This window comes from Saccostrea cucullata, unplaced genomic scaffold, assembly GCF_032062105.1.
Source record: "Saccostrea cucullata isolate Sc308-1 unplaced genomic scaffold, CSIRO_AGI_Scuc_v1 ctg1320, whole genome shotgun sequence".
In the NCBI taxonomy this organism is placed as follows: Eukaryota; Metazoa; Mollusca; class Bivalvia; order Ostreida; family Ostreidae; genus Saccostrea; species Saccostrea cuccullata.
This window is the reverse complement of record NW_026930614.1, coordinates 21,731-33,149: the sequence shown is the minus strand read 5'-3', so window position 1 is coordinate 33,149 and position 11,419 is coordinate 21,731. Positions and strand designations below refer to the sequence as shown.

At 32.3% G+C, this 11,419-nt stretch overlaps 1 protein-coding gene across 1 annotated transcript; it reads left to right on the top strand.

Moving 5' to 3' along the window:
* Positions 1 to 632: 632 nt before the first annotated feature.
* On the top strand, positions 633 to 9,949 carry LOC134229266 (uncharacterized). The gene is made up of 12 exons (XM_062710978.1): positions 633 to 711; positions 1,179 to 1,331; positions 2,566 to 2,645; positions 2,801 to 2,872; positions 5,489 to 5,831; positions 6,814 to 6,924; positions 7,108 to 7,181; positions 8,442 to 8,513; positions 8,782 to 9,004; positions 9,194 to 9,300; positions 9,393 to 9,486; positions 9,626 to 9,949. Exons 1-12 carry the CDS (start codon positions 696 to 698, stop codon positions 9,856 to 9,858), a joined length of 1,578 nt encoding a protein of 525 aa, XP_062566962.1. The 5' UTR covers positions 633 to 695; the 3' UTR covers positions 9,859 to 9,949.
* The last annotated feature ends 1,470 nt before the right edge of the window (positions 9,950 to 11,419 follow it).

The following is an 11,419-nucleotide window of genomic DNA, read 5'->3' as shown; positions in this document are numbered from 1 at the left end:
TATCTTATATATAAAGTGCGATATTAAGTATAGAAAAAGATGAAGTGTTCTGCTGGCAAAAATGAACAAATCACGTAATGCATGCAATTATTTTCAAATGTTGTAGAAATTTGATTTATGCATAATTAACATTTGAAAGAGGGTAAGTAATGAACACCAATCTCTGATTGTTTTAGGATGCGTGTCCTTAAACGCTATCAGCATGACTAACATCTGTATACACTGTATTTAAAACTGAAATCCAATGCTACTATTCGTATATTAGGAATTTTAACACAAATGTTTTTTTTTTGTATGAAATTTATATAATCATTTTTTTAATTGTATACTAAAGTGAAACTCAGTATGTTTACATTACTCGTAGTATTAGCTTTGTTCGATTCCAATACCCCTTCCCTAAGTATCAGTATACGAAAAATTTAATATTTTGTAAAAATTACTTTCATAAAAATCTGGATTTGTTTTCAAACTATATTCCAGATTGAAGGAGGATTAGGCATGTTGGTCACTCAACTTATCAGACATCATCACTAAATGATCATCAAGTATTCCCAGAATAGACCAAGAATAGTGAATTATCTAAATCCCTTTCAACTTTGAATTAAGTGCATTGCACTAAGACTTTAAGACAATCTTTGTTATCATTTATTTAAGCCCTTCATACCTGCCTGGATAGGTCATCTCAACAATACGCTATGAAGCATAATCTAGGTAATCCAAACTGTTTAAAATCTTCTTTAATTTTCAGTAGGATTCTTAAACATGAACAGCATTATTTTTGTTCGATTTACTCTTTAACATTATCTTCTGTTTATTGAATATAGCAATATTTTACCTACTAATGCGATAATGGTTTAGGAATTACGAACCGGAAGTGCTTCTCATTAACTTTAGTAAATAAAGAAATTAAGTGTTTGAATTGTTTCTGTGAAACTAACCTTGTTAAATTCTGTATTCTTAACGTTCTTATTAGTATACCTTATACCTAGAAAAAAAATCATAATTCTCATAGATAGCATTTATATTTACTAGTTGCGAGCATTCTTAGTTGAATTAACTAAATGCCAACAACAATAAATGGAAAACACTTCAATGAAACACTAAAAATGTTTTGTTTTTTTTTTAAATAAAATTTACGAGTATACTGAATTTTTTGCTTTTATTGTTAAAACTTAAAGGTATATTTGTGAGTATCCTGAGCGTAGCTTGCTGCCTGGACTCTCAATGTGACGACATGGATAGTGACTTATGTAAAACCTTCAATCTTCATGTCAATGTATGTTCAAATCCGTGCCTGTCCAAAATCTGTCCCAGGACCTGCGACAAGTGTCGTAAGAATTCGTTAGAACTTATATAGAATGACATTTTCTTACAATATTTACAGTAACTTGAAATACAAGATGCAGTGAATGAAATCTAAACTGAACACTTGGTAATTGTAAATGTGCTTGGAATCTGAAACTTTAGATTAACTAATCAAATCAATTTCCAATTGAGAGGCACCCATTAAAAGGTGAATTCAAATTACTTGTTAAATCCTTGATATAAATTATTATTACAAAGTATATTTTATTCTATGTAATTAACAAATTCCTTTTTGTCTGATTGGTTGAACTGAAATATATGGAGATAACGCAATTATTCAAGCCCATAAATCAATTTGAACAATTAAAATCAGGAACATAGCAAACACGAAACTCTAAAACATCAGAAGCGGGATCAGGTACCATGGAGGATTGAACATCCCCTGCCACTTCGTCAATTCCGCCGCGTGCACCTTGTTATAATCGGGAAAAAAACGTGAAAATCCGTTGACAATTCAGTCTATAAATACTGACCTAACAATAAGTATGAAAATCTTCCATCATCATTTGACTTAATGACAGATTATCATTGAGTCAAATGCTGTCTGACGTTTTTCATACTAATTGTTAGTCCATTATTTATACACTGAATTGACGACGGATTTTCCCGTTATTTCCTGATCATGACAAGGAGTACACGGCGGGTGTGACCGGTCAGCAGGGCATGCTCACTCCTCCACGGCACCTGACCCCACCTCTGATGTTTCGGAGGTCCGTGTTTGCTCTGCTCCTATTTTGTATTGTTTTATGAACTTTGAGATTGACTACTGTTCGTTATCTCCATATCCTTCTTGTAGACATGGTTTATATGTCACCATAAAATATGCGAGATTATGAAATTCAAACGGTTCAATTTGCTAGACACCTTCTGGGTGAACTTTATTTTTATTTTCTTTCTATATTGGAATAAGTCATATAGAGAATTCCAAATTGCTATAAAAATTATGAGATGTACATGTATAGTAATGAGACTGTCCGTCTGTAACTGTTCTAAAATGTAAAATTAATGCTTTCGTAAGTTGTTATTAGGGAAATTGATGTTGCATCTGTTGCAGAAACAAATACAAAACACGCATATGCGAGTGATGTATTTTTACTGCAAAAGCTGTAACAATAACTTTCCTTCTGTCAACCAAAGAAAGCATTGTATTATTTCTAATGTACACACATATTCATTAACCTGCTTTGTGAATATTTACAGCTAGAAAATGCTACAGTTGTAATGATGCTAACTCGCTGGATAATTGTAACACAACACGTATATGTCCTGATCGTACATATGTGAGTTGATAAATAATGAATATTATAAATAGTTTCTTAATGCTTTTTAAATCATGTGTTGCTCTTAATCTGTGGAAAAGAATGTTTTGTGTTCTTTTCATGTAGTATTTTTCTTTCCACATTAAAGTGAATGGTATTTTGTGTCTTTCTCTTAGAAATGTTTAGTGCATGAGGGCATAGCCTCTGACTTCTCAATTACCTACCAACTTGGATGTGCCACAAATCTAGTAGGTAACTTATTTTTGAATTTCAGATTTAACTATTTCCGAGTATTGATTTTCATCAGGTAAAGTATATACAATCCTATTATAGCATGAATTTGAAACAGTATTTATAATATATATATATATATATATATATATATATATATATATATATATATATATATATATATATATATATATATATATATATATATATATATATATATATAATACATTTGTTGGACCTGAAGGTGAAAATGTTGGCCGAGGCCGCGGGCCAAGGGCAACATTTTCACCTTCAGGTCCAACAAATCATATGTTGCCCGAATCCCAGTCTATAACTGTTTTGTTATACCCTTCACTGCTCACTTACGATTGATCAATTTAATCAATACACGCTATATTATCATTTATTTTATATGGAAAATTATGGCTTCTTCAGTAAATATATAACATCAAGCCGAGAAAGAACAAAATCAATTATATATCTGTTGTATCACAAAAATTATTTATCACAAAACATACTTTTCCCTTCTTCCTTACCGTGCTGTTAGCAACAACTCTTGTAGCTCTTAACTTCGGCTATTTTCACGTCGCCGATATTGAACGATGATTAATTGTGACGTAACAGACGAGTGACGTTGCAGTCTAACAATTCTTATGTAAGACCAGTCAATAGTGAAATTGTTAGACCGATGTAATTAACAGTTCTTTTGTTGGACTTTTTATAAGTAATAAATATATAGAATGATATTTATAAGGGTATAACAAATATATATATATATATATATATATATATATATATATATATATATATATATATATATATATATATATATATATATATATATATATGAAACACAGAAATAAATAAAACACAAGCGCTTTCATTTCTTCTTCATGATGTTTTACAATACTCATGGTAACGTCTATTGTATAAAACGTCTGAAGATGTAATGAAAGCGCTAACGTTTTAATCTGTGTTGCCTTTTTTATTTTAATTTTACTTATATAAAAACAGGACACTGTGAAATTTTCAAATTTGGATATATATATATATATATATATATATATATATATATATATATATATATATATATATATATATATATATATATATATATATATATATATATATAACTGTATCTCACTTCTATTCTCAATGACCGTGTAGTGTAGGACAGCGCCGCGAGAATTCCATCGGCATCGAAAGCAAGTTTTTTGACTTGCCTAGATAGCCGAGCGGTCTAGCGTGCTGTTCCTGCACTGCTACAGATTCCGAAGGTCGAGAGTTCAACCCCGGGCTGGGGCGGAAGTGGGTATCCATGTAAAAGTGAATTTCATTGTGCTTTCTATATCAAAATTTCTTCACTTAGGGCAGTTATATTAGTTTAGGAGTTGTTGTAAACTGTGTTTTATAAATAATTAATTTCATTACAACGTGTATTGGTAACAATCCTCTGTTAAAAAACTAATGTCCAAATAACTGTATCTCACTTCTATTCTCAATGACCGTGTAGTGTAGGACAGCGCCGCGAGAATTCCATCGGCATCGAAAGCAAGTTTTTTGACTTGCCTAGATAGCCGAGCGGTCTAGCGTGCTGTTCCTGCACTGCTAGGAGACAGATTCCGAAGGTCGAGAGTTCAACCCCGGGCTGGGGCGGAAGTGGGTATCCATGTAAAAGTGAATTTCATTGTGCTTTCTATATCAATATTTCTTCACTTAGGGCAGTTATATTAGTGTAGGAGTTGTTGTAAACTGTGCTTTATAAATAATTAATTTCATTACAACGTGTATTGGTAACAATCCTCTGTTAAAAAACTAATGTCCAAATAACTGTATCTCACTTCTATTCTCAATGACCGTGTAGTGTAGGACAGCGCCGCGAGAATTCCATCGGCATCGAAAGCAAGTTTTTTGACTTGCCTAGATAGCCGAGCGGTCTAGAGCGCTGTTCCTGCACTGCTAGGAGACAGATTCCGAAGGTCGAGAGTTCAACCCCGGGCTGGGGCGGAAGTGGGTATCCATGTAAAAGTGAATTTCATTGTGCTTTCTATATCAATATTTCTTCACTTAGGGCAGTTATATTAGTTTAGGAGTTGTTGTAAACTGTGCTTTATAAATAATTAATTTCATTACAACGTGTATTGGTATCAATCCTCTGTTAAAAAACTAATGTCCAAATAACTGTATCTCACTTCTATTCTCAATGACCGTGTAGTGTAGGACAGCGCCGCGAGAATTCCATCGGCATCGAAAGCAAGTTTTTTGACTTGCTTAGATAGCCGAGCGGTCTAGCGCGCTGTTCCTGCACTGCTAGGAGACAGATTCCGAAGGTCGAGAGTTCAACCCCGGGCTGGGGCGGAAGTGGGTATCCATGTAAAAGTGAATTTCATTGTGCTTTCTATATCAATATTTCTTCACTTAGGGCAGTTATATTAATTTAGGAGTTGTTGTAAACTGTGCTTTATATATATATATATATATATATATATATATATATATATATATATATATATATATATATATATATATATATATATTAGTTACCTATGAATCCTTGCTGTCTTTTTTCACCTCGTAGGGCAAATTTACTTTTGAGAGTCTAATATGTTTTTGTTGTTTGTAACTCATTTTAGGTTTGCAGTAGTTTATTTGGGAATGGGAGAGTACTAGGCAGAAGAAAGAAAAAAAGTATTAATGGCGAATGTTGTAATTCTGACCTTTGCAACAAACATGATCCAAGTAAAAAGAGGCAAATAGTCATCAGTCTGGAAACTACCACAACAGAGATTATTACGAACCGAACTGACGTTATAACGAATTCAACGATTGGTTCCATGAACCCTACATCAACACCAATCACTAATGAGTTAACATTTAATGCAACACAAGACAATATAAAAAGCAGTTTTATGACGTCAACGAACACAAAAGGTACAACGACTGTAGTACCTGTAATAACAACCTCAAAGATACCAGGTAGGTATTTCTTTATTTATATTCCAGATGTATCCTATTAGTAGAAAAATATATTTTATGCTAGCTAGTAGAAATTTTAGCGATTTTATGGTGCATATATAGAAACATAACAAAAGCGGTTAATATGGGAGACTTGTTAGGGATAATTGATTTTAGCGATGTCAATATCCTTGCTTAATATGCCAAAATTCATTCCTCGCTAAAATTTCTGCTTATACGATAATAAATCTGTAGGCAAAGAAAGTATTATTAGAAAAATAATGTTTTGATTGAAAAAAAAGTTAAAAGCTAAATTTGAGATTGATATATATATATATATATATATATATATATATATATATATATGGAAAGCACAGAGAAATTCACTTTTACAAGGATACTAACTTCCGCCCCAGCCCGGGGTTGAACTCTCGACCTACGGAATCTGTCTCCTAGCAGTGCAGGAACAGCGCGTTAGACCGCTCGGCTATCTAGGCAAGTTAAAAACTTGCTTTCGATGCCGATGGAATTCTCACAACGCTGCCCTACACTACACAGTCATTGAGAATGGAAGTGAGATACAGTTATTTTGGACATTAGTTTATAGAGGATCGTTACCAATACATGTTGTGATGATATTAATTTTATTTATAAGGCACAAATTACAACAACTCTTAAACTAATATAACTGCCCTAAGTGAAGAAATATTAATATAGAAAGCACAGAGAAATTCACTTTTACAAGGATACTCACTTCCGCCCCAGCCCGGGGTTGAACTCTCGACCTACGGAATCTGTCTCCTAGCAGTGCAGGAACAGCGCGTTAGACAGCTCGGCTATCGATATATATATATATATATATATATATATATATATATATATATATATATATATATATATATATAGTGTTATTAGGCATCACTGTTTAAAAACTGATAAAAACACAAGTAGCCTTCAAAATTTATCATAAACAATCAGATACGTCAATAAAAATTATTTTAAGGTTGTGCTGATATCGACACGGCTTCCTGTCAAAAACTTGCTTCTCTCAAGAGGGACATGTGTAGTGATGATTGTTTTGTGCACGTCTGTCCACGTACCTGTGGGAAATGCCGTAAGAATTAATATAAAAGCAGATCATAATTGTGTTTTTTTTTCTTATAAGTGCTATCATATGCCATTAAATAAAATTATTTATCTTAAAATGGACTTTAGGGTTATGACTTTTATTGTACCCATTGATGAAAAAAGTAAAGAAATTATTCTGATTAATATTGAAAAGTAATTGATTTTATAGCTGAATGTTATTCCTGCATTTTCATGGACACTCCAGAAAACTGTACAGATAGATCAGTCTGTTCACTGGGCGAGGTAAGCCCTTTATAATCAATTAGTAAATAATTTGATAGTTAACAGATAAAAGAAGATGGGCGCATTTGGCGTGTGATCTGCAGGAATCATTTGTACGAAACATTTATGGTTTAAATGTCTATGATTTGGTTGGCTGAACATAGCTGGTCAGATTTTACAAACACGTCCATAGGTTTTTTTTCATTTAGTTTGAAAGACTTTGTGAGAGTGTAACATATATGTCCGTTTTTCCTAGGGGGTACTATAACATAGTTATGTTTCACAACAAATAAACACCTAAAATATTAAATGCATAGATGCATGATACGTGTTCATGTACATTATAGAATAGAAGATTGGAATTGATTTCGCTCGAGAACCAAACTGAACCAAAATTTATCTAATTCAAAATTTTAATACATCAGTACATAAAACGAAACTGACAAAATAAATTGTTGTTTGCATGAAAAAAAAAATTAACGCCCCCTGCAAGGCTCGAACCAAAAAACTTTACACTTCGAGTGCACTGAACAGGTAGCCCAACTTACTGAGCTATCACCGCTACACATATATGGATGATTTTAAAAGGACAAAGAAGCATCACATTCACACATTTGGATTTTTTTGGGAAAAGTTCATTTTTCGTGGTCTCTGGGTCTTCTCTCCATTTTTTAAAAATGTGTATTCGTTTCTTTGAATTAAAATACACACAAATAACGTTTAAAAATCATGGAGAGAAGACCCAGAGATAGAAAAATTTTAGAAAAACGTGTTTAAAATGTACCATTTTGTACTAAATGTCTGATCTGGCCAATTTTCAAGTTATTTTTTAGCAAATCAAAGCTTAATTTCGAGAAAACATTTTCCTTTCCTGTTGCACAGGAACCCGATAAATAAAAAAAATGTTAAAATTTCATGTGACATGTCGATAAAATTTCCACTTTTCAATTACGCCCAGATTCCTGCCGAATGTCAATCAAAAGCGCCCTCTTTCTATTTTTCGTTAGACATCTTATTAAAGCAGATTTGTACATGTACAAAAGAGATTTCATCATTGTCCTTACAACCAAGGATAATTTGTTAACGTTTCTGCATTTAGTTTTTTAATTTTTTTTTTTTTGCATATTTTTTCCTGAAAAGTGATTGCATCATTTATATTGATAAAAAAATAGAAAATAATCTATTTTATTTCTTAATTTTTACAGTTTATACAGATTTCAAAACATGACGCTAAAACTACTTTTTGTTTGGTTATAAAAAAAAACTTTATACTGTTTATAGAAATGCTATGTAGTGGAAAAGTACTTAGACAATGGGGAGCATGGCTACCGTGCAGGATGTCTTCATGAAGATGTAAGACATACACAAATTACTAAACTTTGATGAAACTTAAGGACAGAAATAATAATGTAAACTTTCCATTAGAAGCAGGAGGGATATATGTTTTCGTGTACTCTTTTTCCCCCCAATATCATTATTATTGAAAATATTTTTTTAATGTTTTTCCTTTCTGGTTTAGACTTTATAGTACTTGTTATAAGCAAATTGACAAGCAAAACGCCTTTCACAAATTCCATTTTTCCACCTTCTATAGAATAAAAAAAAACTTTACATAACATAGGTGTGTACAAGGTTCCACATAAATGCTGGCAATGTGTTTGGACGAAGAAGCGACCATTTAGGTTTGATTTTAGATGGAGATTGCTGTAATGGGGACCTCTGCAATCACCACCCCATTATTCACACTACATCCACCACAACTACTACGCATGCTCCTACACATGCTCCTACGCATACAACTACGCATGCGCCTACGCAGCCTCAATCTACCACGACCCCACCAGGTTGATTTTGTGCATTTTATAGTTTGAAAAACGGAGTTGAGACAAATCAAGGCATTAGAAGATTTTTTTAAGTATAAGTTAATAAAGGTCGCAACATGCTTTATATATTATTCAAAATACGTAATTTGAATTCTAAACATGACTCTGGCAGTTATGAAAAATATTCAGCATTTTTAATATTTTTTTTAGACGGATGCATGTATGTAGCAGGACACCACTGTCCTACTGGTTTTAGTCTTGTGGAGGGAAAATGTCTTTTTATTGGTACAGAATTGTCAACATACGAAAGTGCAAAGGTAATGTAATGAAGAGAATTCACATTCATTCACATTATGTATAGCAAAAAGCTGAGCGAAACCAAAATTATCAACTTAATGCTTCATTTTAGATTTCCTGCAAGTATCATTGCTCTAATCTCTTAGAAAATATATCAGACCGTGACATAGATAGCATCCGGATCCTTATGGATAGTGTATTTTGGGGTAAGTTTAGTAGTTATTTATTGTCATTATTCTTCCTTGCCCTAGTGGCATTGAAATACCATTTAAACTAATTTTTTTAACATTGACAAAATTATTTGTGGAATGATAGCTATATAAAAATATTCTACTAATTTTACAGGTCTACCAAATGATAGGAAAGTTATTATACTGGGAGCTCACACCGATTCCCATAATCACCTGGTTTGGGACACGTCACGTCAAAGAGTTCCAGGTGTTCCTCGTGACCTACACGGTAACGACTGTCTTGTTCTAGAGGGACACGGGGGGCACAGGGGACCCCATGACCATTTGCTTAAGCCTTCTTCATGTGATGATATTCATTATTATATCTGTGAAGCAAAATTTAAATAAAGTATTTTTTGTGATCTCATTTAATTTCTTGCTTATTTCAGTTATATTTCAATCTGTATTGTCACCTTTAATTACTGATTTTGAAACTGGCATATAAAGCATCTGCAATAACTAGGCCGACATATCACAACCTGTATCAATATTTATTTTAGTTTATTTTTAATATTGATACTTAAATATAATAAAAGATCATTCCGATTTGTTGAAAACAACAAATAGCGATATATAGGAAATCTTTGAATAAGAAGACACAAATCGCAGACTCTCAGAAACTCCAGAAATAAAATCAGATACCAGAAGGAATAAGCATACCCTGTTGACGAGTCACACCTACCGTATGCCTATTTATTGATTAAGTAGAAGGAACATTCCGTAATTAAAAGTACAAAAGCATTGGCTTGATCATTGACATGAAACAAGTCAGCCAAAATAAAACCTATTAAATGGTAATGTTTCCTTAAACAGCATTATAATCTCCGTAGAATTTAAAAATGCTGAATTGAATTGAAGTTACATCAATTGTTACAATTATAAAAAAATTTGATCGTTCTAAGAGCATGATGGGAATATTTTCATAAAAGTCATTAAAAGTCAGAATAACATCCAAATAAAAAACAGACATGGCATATTATGTGTTCCATCTTATTTCAAGTTCACTGTGATATACCAAGTCGACATCAATATGAATGGGAATAATTTATGTTTATTGAATAAACTTCGTCGATTAAAATTTGAATACCGAGATGGGGAAACTGCAAGTGTTTACGTCATATTGTGTAGTTTTTTTTTTAATAAAGTCTGCTTCATTACTAGTCGGGTAATAGAGGAGCACAACAAGTTATCGACAGTTCGTTGGAAGACTCTCCCAACAGTATTTCGTTGTTGAGCATTCACAAGACTGGAAAATTTCCGAGTTCCTGTTTTATTGAAGAAGATACCGATTAACAGTTGTGATTTAAAGGTGAATCTCTATATTTGTACGTTGTCAGTAAATAACATACTAAGGTGGGTGTTGATTAATGGCACCCAGGGGTTTTTTTTTTTAAATAAAAGAATTAACCGTATTCTTGTGCTTTGTTTTTTATTTCTACATGAATAAAATGAAAAAATAAAGGTTTAAATCTCAATTAGCAAATGGTAAAAACGTCACGTAATGTATATTATGAGATAAGTTAATACCTGTTTTTTTTTTCTTGGAATTTTAATTTTAATGGTGGTCACCACATTCACTTACCTAGATATTTTATCGGTAAAGTATATATGTACAGCTTAGTCCTTTTGAAAGAATCAAAAGCTATAGTGTTGTTACATTTTCTTCAGGCACGAGGATTGTTTGAAGTATACCATAACTTTATAATTAATCGTCTGGGTAAATATTATTTTAAAAATTAAGTTTTAAAATTTTATTAAATATCAAACTTCTTCATGATTTAAAATTAAGAAAATTGGATCACGGAGCAGGTCAAATTTAGTTATTTACAAATAATGCACTTAGCAATGACAGGACTTATCTCAATGAAAAAAAAGCCACAGGACAAAAAAAATTCAAGCTATTTGAATT